Source organism: Paroedura picta, chromosome 7 (assembly GCF_049243985.1).
Source record: "Paroedura picta isolate Pp20150507F chromosome 7, Ppicta_v3.0, whole genome shotgun sequence".
Classification (NCBI taxonomy): domain Eukaryota; kingdom Metazoa; phylum Chordata; class Lepidosauria; order Squamata; family Gekkonidae; genus Paroedura; species Paroedura picta.
This window is the reverse complement of record NC_135375.1, coordinates 21,529,450-21,545,603: the sequence shown is the minus strand read 5'-3', so window position 1 is coordinate 21,545,603 and position 16,154 is coordinate 21,529,450. Positions and strand designations below refer to the sequence as shown.

Genomic DNA, 16,154 nt, shown 5'->3' with positions numbered 1-16,154 from the left:
ACATGTGGGGGAGCAGGGAATCAAACCCTGCTCACCAGATTAGACGTCCGCACTCCTAACCATTACACCAAGCTGGCTCTACACCAAGAAGTGAAGTAATATAATAATTCAGCCCTTTTTAAATTGAAAGAAAACAATGAAATAAAAGAAGATAATCTTAAACCAGTTGTAGTTGAACATGTCTAAACAAAACAGAGTTTTTATATAATGTTATGACTGACTGCCATGCAGTCCCTATATAGGCTGGCTGTAAACTAGTATGCAGAAAGTCCCTTGTTAGAGCAACTTATCAAGGACTGGTCTATAGCTTACAAAATTTTATATCTGTTGTTTTCTAGTGGCCAAATGTAAATCTAAGGAACTTTAAAGATGAACAGTTGCACAGGTACGTAGATGACTGGATAGATCTTTGTAAAGAAATAACCAGATTCAGAAAATATCTCGATATGTCTTGGGGTTTGCATTTTGAAAAAGTAAATTTGATTTTCACCTACCTCTATAAAATAAGATTTTTCAATGCATAGATTTTTAGATCTGGAAGGAAGTTCATTCATGCAGTCTGATACTTCTGTCAGAAATAGTAGATGTGGATGAGAAAAGGGAGTAGGCTATGTGAGTTATCAGGTCACAAACGATCGGCAGTGTGAGCGCTGGTAGCCATTTTAGCGTGTTGCGTGTTACATGAAGGACAGATATAATTTCAGTATAAACTTCCTTGGGTTATAGCCCACTTCCTCAGAAGCCATGAGCAGTATATGTGTAGATAAAGTATCCGCTGGACAAAAGTTGATAAGGCTTAGGTGATTCTAGGGGCTGGCCCAGCAAGAGAGTTCTCGTAGACCGTGGCAGTGATTTAAAGCAGTGGTCCTCAACCTTTTTCAGGCTGGGGACCGGGGGGAGGAGAGGGAGGCACGGGGACGGGGGAGAGGGGAGGGAGGAGCAGGCGTCGGCGGGCGCAAACGTGCCAGTGTGGCAGCTCTGCGCCGGCGCATTTGTGCACGCCTGTGCTTCCTCCCCCTGCAGTGCGACGCTCATTGCACCATGAGCAATCGGTCGCCAAAGTGGCCGATCGCTCCTGGCGCAGGAAGCGCCGCGCCACGGGGAGGAGGGAGGTGCGCCCGCTGGGTTGGGGAACACTGATTTAAAGATCCAGTTTTCCTTTTCCTGAATGAACAATGATGGGAAGTCAAATAATTGCGTTCTGAATCTACATTTTTGTAGCTTTGCATTAGTCTAATGGCCTGGTTATTGTCCGAGGCTTGCTTTAAGTTCCACGGTTTTCTGTGCCAGCTTAATAAGTTAGAAGGTTTTATCCGTTCAGAAGCACCAGCTCTCTTTTTCTGCTAATACTCTTACCCTCTTACTGCTTTAACTGAGAGCAAGTAGCCACATTCTTTCCTTCCTCCGGAATGATCTCAGGTTACGGTTATCATGGGCAACAAACACTGCATTGTTTATCTCAGTGACTCAGAGCCTTTAGTACCAATTAGTTCATTGCTGTCAATATGACCACCGGCATCTTTTCAGTGCTTTTTCCGGTCCTGTTCTTTGTGAATGTCCAGGCTGTAAGCTGATGCAAAATTACATAGGGCCTACAAATGTGCATTATTTAGCATCCCTAAGTTTGAAGCTGTGAATTGTTATGTGGTACAGTAGTGATTCAGTCATAGAAAGGATAGTCCCTCCAACAGGGAGTTTACAGATCTAGTTGGATGCAAAAGCTTTTGAGGTTGGCGGAATGAAGAAGTTCTTACAAGCTGCCTCACATTTCTTTTGGAAAGTCTTTATCACATTTGTGTGATTTAAGTTTTCACAGTGTGGGCTCTGCATCATGCCAGTATCTTTACTGGCACTTCCTTTATAATTCTGTTTCTCAAGTTTTCTTTGACCTTGAGCCAAAAGAGAAAGTGGGGATATAAGAACCTGTATAAATAATAAGCTTTCCTCAGTGGAGTAGTAGGTAGGTTAGGATCCACCCCAATATCTCAATTTCATTTTATTATTTTGCATACATTTCTCATGCAGCTCTTTCTTTTTAGGGTCATTCATACATTATTTGTTTCATTGTTTTGCTAATTTGGTCTTCCTCGAGAAAGCTCTTAACTCTTCTCATGGTTACAGTTTTGAATAACTCGGGCAACTCGAGTATTTGTATGTATTTATACATGATAAATAAATTCCAAATAAATTTGAGAGCAAAATTGTTTGGTTCTTGGCATGCTCTTAGAGGAAAAACTGCTCTTTAGACAAATGTGTGCAGTCGTCTGAAATACCCATTGATAAATACCTTATTCTTCTATTTAATACAGATTTGTACGACGACTGCTCTATTTTTACAAGCCTAGTAGCAAATTGTATGCCAACCTGGATCTGGATTTTCCAAAGTCAAAACAACTCACCGTTGTAGGTTGCCAGTTTACTGAATTTCTTCTCGAATCTGAAGAGGCAAGTTGGATGTTTTTGAGTTCCAGTAGCTAACTGGAGCTGAAGTATTATTTTGGGGAAGGAGCATGTTCTAGGTCTCATTCAGTAAATATATAAAAGTCAAACAGGATTTCATAATATTTATTGTTACATCTGCAGGCAAAGACAGTAGACAGTAAAAAGTAATGTGCAGTATACCAGAAAGAGCCCTAAAACATTAAATTACATTAATAAAACAAACAACATTGTGTTCTATTTCCTGGTGGGTTGGTCTGTTTACAAAACTGAGAACCTGATTGGCGAGGAAAGGACCAGAAGCTGTGGGATCTCTTTGGTAGAAACCTGTTTTGGAGCAGCTTCACCTGCCACTGTTAGCTCTGACAGAACTTGGACTGCCCAGGGGTTGTTTACACAGTTTTGACTGCCATAATCCCCGTGGGAATCAGTTACAGTTTTCCAGGATCATTTGAGGCAAGCTTGTTGCTGATCTTGCCACATTTTTCATGCGGAGGAATTCCTATCAGACGCTCACAGCTTGCTTTCCAAAAGCATCTTTGCATGTGGCAATCATGTTTGAATATTTCCTCTATTATACATAATTTAACTGCCTTCAAATAATCCATTGTATACATTGTTCTTGAATTTACAGATAAAATGTTTTAGAGACATTCCCATGTGTTCCAATAGCCCAAGGTTTGCCTTTGGTGTAATTTACTCTGGTACTGGCCTACTTAACAGTTGTCTATCTCTTGTATCTGGAGAGAGAAAGAAATGGGTGTTTTTGTTTTTCATCTGAGGCAAGGAGGGGACAGACAAACAGCCACAGAACTAACTAAAACTGCTGCTTTCCTGTTACTTTTAATCAGGATGGTCAAAACTACCTTGAGGAGTTGGTCAAAGATATTGTACAGTGGCTCAATTCTTCCTCTGGAATGAAACCAGAACGAAGTCTCCAAAACAACGGATTACTTAACACTCTCAGTCAGCACTATTTCTTATTTTTTGGTACACTGTCCTGCCATCCCCATGGAGTGAAAATGCTTGAAAAGTGTAACGTATTTCAGTGGTGAGTACTATTCTGCATTATCAAAGAGCTCCGGTAACGTCCCCCCCTCCCCATTCTGCAATATATTTCTCTGGATCTGAAGTTATTCGACATCTTTTCTTCTCCTGCACCCCCACCCCTCAATCCCAAAACCTTGCAGAGGCGGTTAGTAAGCACATTGCTTAAAAGGAAAGGTGTTAGCCATTTTTTGATTTTATCTGCAAAGGCATGCTTCCAAACAAACTGGTATTCAAATACCATTAAAGTTATTTTGAGTCCCTTTGAGCCTTTTACATTGCCTTAGCTCTGTGAACTTAAGTTACATGATTTAATGACCTACAAGAATCCAGAATGCCGGACTGTTTAACGAAAGTGACAGTAAAAATAAAAGCCACAACTGAAATATTCCATGGCTTGGATCCTATCTAACATGAGCAAAACAATTCTCACAGAAGTAAACTTTCTTACTTTCCCCTTCGTGTTTCAGTTGTGCCTCTTCAACATGGTCTGCTCCTCTGAACGGGGGTGGGTGGGAGGGTGGCGTCTACAGTTTGAGATCCCCCCCCCAAAAAAAGCTTGTCCATTCTGCTTGTAGAAGTGTCTTCTGCCTGCAAATAATGAGATTAGGATTTTCTACTTCATAATATTTTCCTAAATTTGGTAATTGTAAAACTTACCTGTAAGATAAGCATGCTGTAATTTTCAGCAGAACTCAGTTGTGTTCCTGTTACTACAGTCACAATATAATAACTGATGCATCCTCAGTTACAAGTTCAAAGCGCATAGGCAAACAAGGGAGTTCCCTGCCCCAAGGAACTTTCCGTCTAAAATGTCATAGCAAGAGAGAACAAATGGAAGGTGTCTTAAAATGAGTCCCATTAGCATCCAGATTTACATTCTTGCCTCCCTTTAGCACCTGAACGAGCTATATGCATAATAATATTTTTCTCCTTCCAGGGATTCCAGCCATGTTTAACTCTGTTCAACTTGTTTTCAGTCTCCTCAACCTTTGCTCTTTGAAGAACCAAGATCACTTACTAAAACTGACAGTATCTAGTTTGGACTACAGCAGGGATGGATTGGCGAGAGTCATCCTTTCCAAAATCCTAACGGCAGCTACTGATGTAAGTGACAGGAACGCCAGACATGCTTACCTGCTGAACAGTATATAAGCATGGGTGGATTTGTTCATGTTTTCACCATGTGGTCTATTGGACAGGGTAGGACTGGGCCAGGGAAACCCTAATGCAGGGGTAGTCAAACTGCGGCCCTCCAGATGTCCATGGACTACAATTCCCAGGAGCCCCTGCCAGCAAATGCTGGCAGGGGCTTCTGGGAATTGTAGTCCATGGACATCTGGAGGGCCGCAGTTTGACTACCCCTGCCCTAATGTGATCATTGCTAGAAAACTGGACTAAAATGAATAAAAAGAATTTCAATAGTGATCAGTGGAAGGGTCTTCATTTAGGTAGGAAAAATCATATGCATCACTTTAGGATGGGTCAGACTTGTCTTGGCAGTATTACGTGTGAAAAAGATCTGGGGGTCTTAGTAGACCATACACTAAAAACGAGTCAGCAGTGTGACTCTGTGGCTAAAAAGGCAAATGGGATTTGGGGCTGTATTAAAAGAAGTATAGTGTCCAGATCATGGGACAGGATGATGTTATCGCTTTACTTTGCTCTGGTTAGACCTCACTTGGAGTACTGTGTTCAGTTTTGGGCACCACAAGTGAAGAAAGATGTAGACAAACTGGAACATGTCCAGAGAAGGACTACAAAGATGGTGAGGGGTTGGAGACCAAGACGTATGAAGAAAGATTGGGGGAGCTTGGTCTGTTTAGCCTGGAGAGAAAGCAACTAAGAGGTGATATGATAACCATCTTCAAATACTTGAAGGGCTGTCATGTAGAACCGTGGTCCCCAACCTTTTTATCACCGGGGACCGGTCAACGCTTGAAAAATTGTACTGAGGCCCGGGTGGGGGGTAGTCTTTTGCCGAGGAACATAACCGCTGCCTGAGCCCCTGCTCCACTTGCTTTCCCGCCGGCGGGCCTGACTTCCGGCCACCTGCTGGGGGGGCGCTGCCAGCTGCACCTGCGCAGTGCCACGCCGAGGGGGAACCCCAGCCATGGTGGCCACTGGAGAGCACCAGAGGTGAGCCGGTGGCAGAGTGGCAGGGCAACCCCCGAGGCAGCAGCCAGGGAGAAGGACGAGGAGGAGCCACGGCCCGGTATCGACTGATCCACGGACCGGTACCGGTCTCCGAACCGGGGGTTGGGGACCACTGATGTAGAATATGGAGCAGAGTTGTTGCCCCAGAGGGTCAGACCAGAACCAATGGACTGATATTAATTCAAAAGAAATTTTGGATAAACATCTGGAAGAAGTTCCTGACAGAACGGTTCCTCAGTGGAACAGGTTTCCTCCAGGGATGGTGGGTTCTCCTTCTTTCAAAGTTTTAAAACAGAGGCTAGAGTCATCTTACAGAAATACTGATTTTATTAACTTAGTCAGGTTGTGAGTTGGTGGACCGGAAGGGATGTGACAGTGTTTGTCTCTTGTGGCCCTACCTTGCATACCCAGGGAATGGTTGATCATCATTATGGGGGATGGTAGGTGAATTTCCTCTAGGCCAGGCTGGATTCAGAGATTTTTTTTTCTTTTTTTGGGGGGGGGGATCACATGGACATGAATTTGGGATCTAACTGACACCATGCCATGAGACCGACTTTAGGAGAATGCACAGAAGCTTGAACTTCCATTTAAACAACAGAATTTCTGACCCTAAGGGTTCAGCATGCTGGGATTTAAAATTTATGGTGCACAAATAACCTCAAAGCTGGGTGCAATTTGGGTTTGACGTTAATTTCAGTGGCTTATAAATATCTGTGGTTTTGTGTCTGTGTGAGTTCTCATGTGTCTATTTCTGTTTATCTGATTTCTTCCCCCCCTCTCCCCAAAGAGCTGTCGATTGTACGCCACAAAGCATTTAAGGGTACTGCTCAGAGCCAACGTAGAATTCTTCAGTAACTGGGGGATCGAATTACTGGTCACTCAGCTGCATGACAAAAACAAAGCTATTTCCTCTGAAGCCCTTGATATTCTTGATGAGGCATGTGAAGATAAGGTGAGAGCCTTTCATTCCCTTATGTGGTGTTTGTAAAATGCACACCATTTCTGTTCAGCTTTATCTCCTCAACCATGAATGCAAGGAGTTCGTGAAGCTGATCTGTCTCCTTCATTCTTAAAAAGCTACATCATTGTGTGTGTGCGCGCGCACGGTCGGTACTCCTCTTGCACAAGAATGAGGCGGTATCTGGCAGAAGAAAATTCCTTCCTACGACCAAGACCTATGAAGATAGGTTGAGGGACTTGGGAATGTTCAGCCTGGAGAAGAGGAGGTTGAGAGGGGACATGATAGCCCTCTTTAAGTATTTGAAAGGTTGTCACTTGGAGGAGGGCAGGATGCTGTTCCCGTTGGCTGCAGAGGAAAGGACACGCAGTAATGGCTTTAAACTACAAATACAATGATATAGACTAGATATCAGGGAAAAAAATTTCACAGTCAGAGTAGTTCAGCAGTGGAATAGGCTGACTAAGGAGATGGTGAGCTCCCCCTCACTGGCAATCTTCAAGCAAAGGTTGGATACACACTTTTCTTGGATGCTTTAGGATGCTTTGGGCTGATCCTGCGTTGAGCAGGGGGTTGGACTAGATGGCCTGTATGGCCCCTTCCAACTCTATGATTCTATGATTCCTGCAGTCCGCTCCCCCTCAGCAGTAAAGTGATGGACAAGGATCTAGGGAATCCCCACCATGTCTTGGAACTCACTAGGCAACCATGGGTCAGTCAAATGCTCAGCCTCAGTGGATTGTTATGAGAGGAGAGACAAATGCCCACTGCACTGATCTCTTTGGAGGGGGGAATAAAACTGTGCTAAATAAATCTCCGCAGCCATACAGAGGGCACAGGCAAGGAATCTATTCTGCAGCAGCTCCTTCCATTGACAGTTCATAGGACACAACACGGTCTTTCATGTTCAGTAATGATTCTGTTTTGCCTGTTGATATAAAAATTCTCTATTACTTGGCTTCTGCAAGATGTGGTGTGATTTGTGTTGGTGACTTTTCCTAAGGGCAGTTGGAAAAAACGTGGTTGACAACCCAAGAGTATATTTTAATTCATAAATCAGGTTTTTTCAAGACCAGATTACTTTGAAACAAGACCTTAAATGCAAATTTCCTGTTGCTTCACCTAATGACATATATTGATCAATATCTGATGTGCTCTAAAGTGAATTCCCATCTTATTGTAACCAATTTTTGCCCTAACATTTTCTCTCCTTTTCCCCCCCCTGTAGGCCAACCTTCATGCCCTCATCCAAATGAAACCAGCACTGTCTCACCTGGGGGACAAGGGTTTACTTCTGCTATTAAGGTTGATACATTATGATGTATGGCTTTTCAGATTAATAAAAGACATTTCACTTATCAGTGTTCATATTTATAAACAGTGTATGTTTTTTTTTTTAAAGATTTCTATCAATTCCGAAAGGGTTTTCCTATCTCAATGAACGAGGATATGTGACAAAACAAATGGAGAAATGGCAGAAGGTACTTCCTTTTGATGAATCTAATGTGCTCTGTAGAGCCATATGCTTAAACTGGTTTCCCACATCCCTAGGTTAGCTTACTATGCCAGGGTGCTCCAAGGCCTACTGCAGGCTTTCTCGACCAGGGTTTCATGAAACCCTGGGGTTTCTTGACAACCCTGGAAGGGTTTCTCGAATGGTTCTTATATGCCTCTTTTCTCTACCCTGAAGGAGTCTCAAAGCAGTTTACAATCACCGTTCCTTTCCTCTCCCCACAACAGAAACCCTATGAGGCTGAGAGAGCCCTGGTATTACTGCTTGGGCAAAACAGCTTTATCAGTGCTGTGGCAAGCCCAAGGTGGCTGCACGTGGAGGAGCAGGGAATCAAACCCATCTTAGGGTGGGAATTAATTTTTATATATTTAAAAAAGATGTTGAACATTTATTAGGTGATATGACCATATAAGGTCATGTCAACCTGCCCCGCCCCCGTGGCTGATGATGGGCCTCGAGGGAGTGGAAAGGGGAGGAACCTTGGGTGGAGATGTACACAGCTATTCTTCCCAGCCATATTCAACCCTCTTCTGGGGTTTCTCAAATCCTGAAAAATGTTTCAGGGGTTTCTCAAAAGGCGAGTCAGTTTGGTGTAGTGGTTAGGAGCACCAACTTCTAATCTGGCAAGTCGGGTTTGATTCCCCGCTCCTCCACATGCAGCCAGCTGGGTGACCTTGGGCTCACCACAGCACTGATGAAGCTGTTCTGACCGAGCAGTGATATCAGGGCTCTCTACCTCACAGGGTGTCAGTTGTGGGGAGAAGGGAAGGCAATTGTAAGCCACTTTGAGAAAAGCAGCATATAAGAACCAACTTCTTCTTCTTCAATGGGAACAATATTGAGAAAGGCTGACCTATCAGGACATCTTCCATTACTAGCCATTGTGACTGGTGGCAAAATGTTTGCTTTGTAACAAGGAATAACATTGATTTGAAAGGTCATTTCCTGAGTTGGAATGTCACATCTGCAGTAGTGCCTTGGTAATGGTAAAAAATGGAAGAAAGTTGTCAAATCATAGCGAAACTGCTTTACATGAAAGCAAAGTGTAAGAAATATTGTTCTGAATGACGATTTCATCTCCTCCCTAGGAATACAATTTAAAATACGTTGAATTGATAGAAGAGCAACTTAATGAAGCACTTACCACATACCGAAAACCTGTTGATGGTGATAATTATGTTCGCCGGAGCAACCAAAGGTAGGTAAATCCTTGAGTATGTTCTTAAAAAAGAAACACCCACCTTTGTATTAAATCAATGGTTACAGAAAATGAAATAGCTGTGGCTGTTTATGAGATTGTTATAATTAATTCTGTGAAATCAAACCGTTTTTCTTGCTACCAGATTACAACGGCCACATGTTTATCTGCCAGTTCACCTTTATGGTCAACTGGTACATCACAAAACAGGCTGCCATTTGTTGGAAGCTCAGGTAAGGAACTTTAATTTAGTTAATCCATAATTGATAGCATAAATGCCCTTTTAGAATGTATTTTAGCATCCTTGATTTGAGTATTACTGATTTAGATTCAGATGGCTTGACTTTTACTCACAAGGCCTCACAATAAAAGAAAACAGGATGTGATCATTGAGTATATTTGGCTTTAGAAAGCAGTTTAACTACCACAATTGCTTTAACCTGTCATTTAGTACATTTTAAAATCCTTTCCCCCTGCATTTGAAATCCGTAAATGAACATCTCCTAATCTCCTTGCAGTTATGTGAGATCTATGAAATGTCACAGAAGCACGGGTGGAAATTCCTTCTGAGTGCCACACTGTTAACTCAGGAGTGGGTTCCCTTTAACATTTCTGACACGGAAGCCCCGCTTAAAGCATTTTCGTCTTAAGATTTTCCGAAATAATGTCAGAAGGGAATTGGAAAGAGGAGTGTTCCAAAGGCAGCAAGAGATGGCATTACAAAATCTTTGGGGAACAAACCTTCCCCAGCCATTCAGAATGATGAAGCAGGAGGGAGATGGCAAAAGAATACAACTCCTTTTCCCACACACGTCTGCTATTGTAACATTTGAGTTACTTTTAGTTTCTGGAGAGCGCATGCTGTGCTTCACAGGGTATGACTTGGAACTTTATTTTTTAAAAACAGAAACGTGGAGAAATCAGCCTATTCATGACTCCCTCCCCAGTTCCCATGCTATTGTGGTTTTTCAGGAGTGTATATCTCACCTGTATGCATCACCTTACTCCACTGTGCCTGGTCTCCCAAACAGAAACAATTGGGTGAAAATAGTCTTAAAGACAGTATTGAACCAACAATTAGATATTTTGTTAAAGATGCAGCGGGCTGATTTTGAAGTGTTCAAAATAGGGCTCCACTTAACTTCCCAACTGTGTTAATTTCTTTTCTTTTTTTTTTAATATCACTGAATTGAAGATAAACCAGGCATTATCTAACTTCATTCTGTTCATATGTATTAATATACATGAAACAGGAGAAACCGTTTGCATACCAAGTAGGTCAGAGCAGCTGTTGTTATTTCAGTTCCATTGTCATTTTTTAATTTATTTGCTACTATGCTTGATTTGAACGATCAGCTTTTTAAAGAATTTGTTATACTATCAACAGTACAAAAAAGTAACCTTATTTGTATTTTGGTTCAGTTGCTTATGTTGAGAAAAAGCAACTGAGATTATAAATAACACCGAAGTAATAATATTGAGGTACTTCTTTTTCCCCTTCAGAGTATTGTTCCCGACCTGAGTTACACGGTTCGTTCTCCTATGCTGGATAAATGGGAAGGGATTAAGCAATTGAAGGCAGCTCTCTGGGCACTGGTTAGTTGTTGGTTTGTTTTTGTTTGTTCTTTTATATACTGGGTTTTCTATTTTTATATAACTATACACGCAAATGAGGAATATGTATCTATTTGTTCTTGAGATGTCTTTTAACTGGCCACTTGGGAGTATTATTTACCCTTTGCCTCTAGTAATTGGTGTTTGTTTGTTTTTAAACCACAGATTACAGCAGGGGTAGTCAAACTGTGGCCCTCCAGATGTCCATGGACTACAATTCCCATGAGCCCCTGCCAGCATTCACATGCTGGCAGGGGCTCATGGGAATTGTAGGCCATGGACATCTGGAGGGCCGCTGTTTGACTACCCCTGGATTACAGTATTAAAGTCTCTTTGCTTCATACAAGAGTTATATCGGGGCAGGGGGTTCCGTTTTGGAAAACAAATGATGGAGTCCTTTGTTGTTGTTGTTGTTTATTAAACTTCTACTCTACCTTGTCTCAGCCAATTCAAGGAACATTGCAACATTTTAAAATTACATTAAAAACTTAAGATATCATCTCAAACTCGGTACAATTAAAATTCAGAAAATATTTCTGATATTGCCCATAAATCCTGTTCTGAAGTTGGGGAGAGCATGATGTCATTTCCCTAGGAGATCCCATTGGTGGATGCCAGTGTAGGCGGAGAGTTCTTGAAGATCGGAAGGTAGCTTGTATTGGATTCTGCCATAGGCCCCGTGGAAGAACTCTGCCTTGTAAGCCCTGCGGAATTGCCAGGAGTCCTGCAGGGCTCTAATCTCATCTCTGTCCTTTGGTACATTGTCTCCTTTCTGTACATTGACAGGCAAATTCATTTTGGGTTATGTCAGCATAAGGCAAATCGAAATGTTTTAATTTCTGCATGAATCGTAGCAGAATCTATTTTGAGATTAGAGGAGATTGTAAGGGAAAGTCAGTATCTGTGCAATATTCATTCCTATACAGAACATGAGTTCTTAAGCATCACTCCATCGTATTAGATCAAACTTTTTTATCAGTATCTCCACAGTCGTCTTAGTCACAGTTCATATTCTCATTCCAGGGCAATATTGGATCTTCAAACTGGGGTCTGAATTTGCTTCAAGAAGAAAATGTGATTCCTGATATACTGGTCCTTGCCCAGAATTGTGAAGTCTTGTCTATTAGGGGGTAAGTAGCATCTAACAACTGGGAACTCTTGCTTTACGAATTGAGGGATCTTTTTGCTAAAATGGTTTGATTTCATGGAATCATAGGATCATAGAACAATAGAGTTGGAAAGGGACCTTATGGTTCATCTAGTCCAACCCCCTGCACTATGCAGGACACTCACAACCCTATTGCTCATCCCCTGTCACCTGCTACCCCCTTAAGCCTTCACAGAATCAGCCTCTCCGTCAGATGGCTATCCGGCCTTTGTTTAAAAATTTCCAAAGACGGAGAACCCACCACCTCCTGAGGAAGCCCGTGACACTAGCAGCTCCATTCCTTGCAAACAGTACAGTGTCCTGTGTGGTTTAAGGACAAAAGAGATGCATCTCACAAGGAGAGCCTCGAATTTACCCAGAGGCCTCTTTGTGGCCATCAATAACAGTGATCATTGATATTTGCCCCCTTGCTTCTGCTTTGGAACAGCCGCTGCCGATGTTTTCAAAGAGGACCTTAGACACCGGACCTCCATTGCGGCACAGTGTTGCCAGGCAACAGAAATAAAAGCCAGAAAATTAAAACTACATGCATCTACAATTTAGAATAATGTTCTTTAGAACGGGATCTTTGTTATTCCTCTGTATATTGTTATTTTAAAAGCATTGCTAGTTTACGAATGATCCAAATGTGCAATGTAGTACATTTCAGCAGTTGAACTCTGTAATGTTTTGCTATGTATTTGCTGAACTGATTAAATCACTTCAGTTAAAATAGTCGTCTCTGCTTGCATCCAGTCTTGCAGCCTATGTCTTTGGGTGGGCGTAACAGAAGACTTTGCATCAAGTATATTTCATATATATTTGTGTGTGTGTGAAATTGTCTACGGCAGTGGTCCCCAACCTTTTTATCACTGGGGACCACTCAACGCCGGGGACCACTCACCGGGGACCACTCAGTGCCTTTTACTGAGGCCCGGTGGGGGGGGGGTAGTTTACTCCTCTACTCTCAACCACTGCCCTAGCACTGTCTGATCACTATGGTAATGTTTAAACATCCCTTCAAAATAAGATACAGACACGCCACAACAATGAAGTGTGTTGTAAAGGGCTGGGGGGGGGATGAAGTAAAGGGCCGGGGGGGGGGGAGAAGGCGTCCTTCGGGGCCCACCTCCAATTAGTCGAAGGACCACATGTGGTCCGCAGACCACAGGTTGGGGATCGCTAGTCTACGGGACTACGCATGTTGATACATTGTTGTTTAAAGTGAGTTCTTGTTTTGTCAATACAGGACCTGTGTCTATGTGCTTGGCCTGATAGCCAAAACAAAGCAAGGCTGTGACATCCTGAAGCATCAGAATTGGGACGCGGTGAGGCACAGCCGTCGGCACCCTTGGCCAGTAGTCCCCGACGACATGGAGCAGCTCTGCAACGAACTCTCCTCTATTCCCAGCACGCTTAGCTTGAACTCTGAATCGACCAGTTCAAGGCACAATAGCGAAAGTGAATCTGCACCGTCAAGTAAGTACACGGAGCAGCATACGCAGTTGTGTATTCAGGAAAGTATGTAGATTATCCAGCAAATCGGAGAATGTTACCCTCTGTGGATATTGATGGGGTAGGTGAGGCTGAGAGCGTGTGACGAGCCCAAGGTCACCCGGTGGGTGTCCATAGCAGAAGTGGGGACTGGAACCTGGGTCTCCCAGATCCTAGTCTTGAGCCTCTCTGACCCCACTACGCCCCACTGACACGGCCGTTGGCCAAGTTCCCGTATCCGGTTTCTTCCAGCTGGGAATGCCGGCTTTACGATTCATGTCCCTGTTGCAGGTTCGTAAAACTGCACTCAGCAAATGCAAGCATTTCTCTCCATTTCAGGCATGTTTATTTTGGAAGACGACAGGCTCGGGAGCACTTCTACTAGTACCTTCTTCCTAGACATCTCCGAAGATGCCGAGCAGAATTCCTATGACCGAGCCGGGCCCTTAAAAGACAAGGACCGCAGTCCCTTCCCCTTCTTTGCCTCCAGCAGGCTCGTGAAGAACCGCTTCCTAAATTCTTTGACCCTTCCCAATAAAAAGCACAGGAGTAGCAGCGACCCCAAAGGAGGCAAACTGTCGGACTCTAAGTTGGGCTTGAGGCGAAATCGTACCGTAACTGAGCCTTCCAGCATCATGGATTTTACCCAGGGGGATGAATTTACTCCTATATTCCGGGTGCCCAAAATCCACACTCTGAAGCTAGAAACTTCATTTGTGGGCAGCAAGCACAGTGAAGACGCAGACAGCACTCCGAGTCTTGGCGAGAACGACCTGAAGCTCCCCAAAAGCCTTTGCCACGAAAACCACAGGGAACACACCAGTCGAGAGAGGCTGCTGGGAGAGGTTTCCACCCAGACCCATTTCAAAAGCCGTAGCTTGAGCTTCAATACGGACACCACCACGAGCGGGATCAGTTCAATGAGCTCCAGCCCGTCCCGGGAGACGGTGGGGGTAGACACCGCCAACATAGACACGGATTGCGGGAGCTTAAGCACCGTGGTGAGCACCAAGACTGTTAAGACGCTCCACTGTTCGACCCCGCAGTCCAACCACCTGCCTCTCTCAAAATCAAACTCGGTCTCCCTGGTTCCACCGGGCTCCTCGCACACCCTTCCTCGGAGGGCGCAGTCGCTGAAAGCGCCTTCGTTTGCGACGATCAAGAGCCTAGCGGACTACAACTTCAGCTACACCAGTTCTCGAGACGCCTTTGGGTACGCAACGCTAAAACGCTTGCAGCAACAGAGGATGCATCCCTCCTTGTCTCATTCCGAAGCCCTAGCCTCTCCGGCTAAGGACGTGCTCTTCACGGACACAATCACAATGAAGTCTGGGAGCCTGGACTCCCGGCTAACGCCAAACAGGTAAGGGTCTTCCTCAGGTTCTTCTTGGTTTGTTGAGGCCTCGGAGAATGAGCCAGTATGAAGCTGTCATATATTGAACTGTTCCCATGATCCCTCAAGTTTAGTATTGTCTACTCGGGCTGGCAGCAGCTCTCCAGGTTCTTAGGCATTTCACATCACTTGCTACTTTGTCCTAGAGATCGAATCTGGGACCTTCTGCCTGCCAAGGAGATGTCCCCTTCTTAGGGGCAAATGCCGAAGAGCCACAGTGTGCAGTTTCAGCTTCCTTGGAAATTACCATCGTGCTCATGCTTAAGAGGAGAGCCCCCGTTCAATTAAAACAGCCAAGGAAACGCCAGCTGCATGAAGAAGAAGAGTTGGTTCTTAGATGCTGCTTTTCTCTACCCGAAGGAGTCTCAAAGCAGCTTCCAATCACCACTCCTTCCTCTCCCCACAACAGACGCCCTGTGAGGGGAGGTGAAGCTGAGAGAGCCCTGAGATTACTGAAGAAGAAAAGTTGGTTCTTATATGCCACTTTTCTCTACCAGGAGGAGTCTCAAAGCAGCTTACACTCGCCTCCCCTTTCCTCTCCCTACAACAGATACCCTGTGAGGTAGGGGAGGCTGAGAGAGCCCTGATACTACTGAAGAAGAACAGTTGGTTCTTATATTCCACTTTTCTCTACCCGAAGGAGTCTCAAAATGTCTTGCATTCGCCTTCCCTTTCCTCTCCCCACAACAGACACCCTGTGAGTAAGGTGAGGCTGAGAGAGCCCTGATATCACTGCTCGGTCAGAACAGCTTTATCAGGGCTGTGGCGAGCCCAAGGTCACCGGCTGGCTGCATGTGGGAGAGCAGAAGTGGAGAATCAAAGCTGGCTCGCTAGATTAGAAGTCAGCATTCCTAACCACTACACCAAGCTGCTTTCCATCATGGCCCCTGGATGCAAACGCAGTTGTGAGACCAGGTCATTTCCTTGTTTTCAGATCTAGGCCCGGAAAGAAATTGTGGTTCTAAGGCTCCTTTGCTGCATATTCACGTTATGGGTTTTTATGGTAAAATCAATAAGCTTGTCTGAATTTCCCAAACACATTTTAGGAAAATGGACCATATTCTAAACACTGGTGCGTTGAATAAGATACGAATACTGGTGCATTGAATAAGATCTATCTGTATTGTCAAGTACATATTGGGGAGGACTTTCCAAGTATATCATCAGGGGCTTGCTTGTTTTTGTGCTCGT

The 16,154-nt window shown here is 44.0% G+C and overlaps 1 protein-coding gene across 1 annotated transcript in view; it reads left to right on the top strand.

Annotated features, from left to right (window-relative positions):
- RICTOR (RPTOR independent companion of MTOR complex 2) overlaps positions 1 to 16,154 on the top strand; it is an 82,044-nt gene that overhangs the window by 54,006 nt on the left and 11,884 nt on the right. Inside the window, exons 19-31 of the mRNA XM_077347019.1 lie at positions 339 to 385; positions 2,310 to 2,445; positions 3,291 to 3,490; positions 4,467 to 4,593; positions 6,434 to 6,598; positions 7,833 to 7,909; positions 8,007 to 8,085; positions 9,206 to 9,315; positions 9,461 to 9,548; positions 10,819 to 10,911; positions 11,953 to 12,059; positions 13,326 to 13,555; positions 13,910 to 14,933. Of these exons, the coding sequence (XP_077203134.1) occupies positions 339 to 385; positions 2,310 to 2,445; positions 3,291 to 3,490; positions 4,467 to 4,593; positions 6,434 to 6,598; positions 7,833 to 7,909; positions 8,007 to 8,085; positions 9,206 to 9,315; positions 9,461 to 9,548; positions 10,819 to 10,911; positions 11,953 to 12,059; positions 13,326 to 13,555; positions 13,910 to 14,933 (2,483 nt within the window). The remainder of the gene's footprint in view (positions 1 to 338; positions 386 to 2,309; positions 2,446 to 3,290; positions 3,491 to 4,466; positions 4,594 to 6,433; positions 6,599 to 7,832; positions 7,910 to 8,006; positions 8,086 to 9,205; positions 9,316 to 9,460; positions 9,549 to 10,818; positions 10,912 to 11,952; positions 12,060 to 13,325; positions 13,556 to 13,909; positions 14,934 to 16,154) is intronic.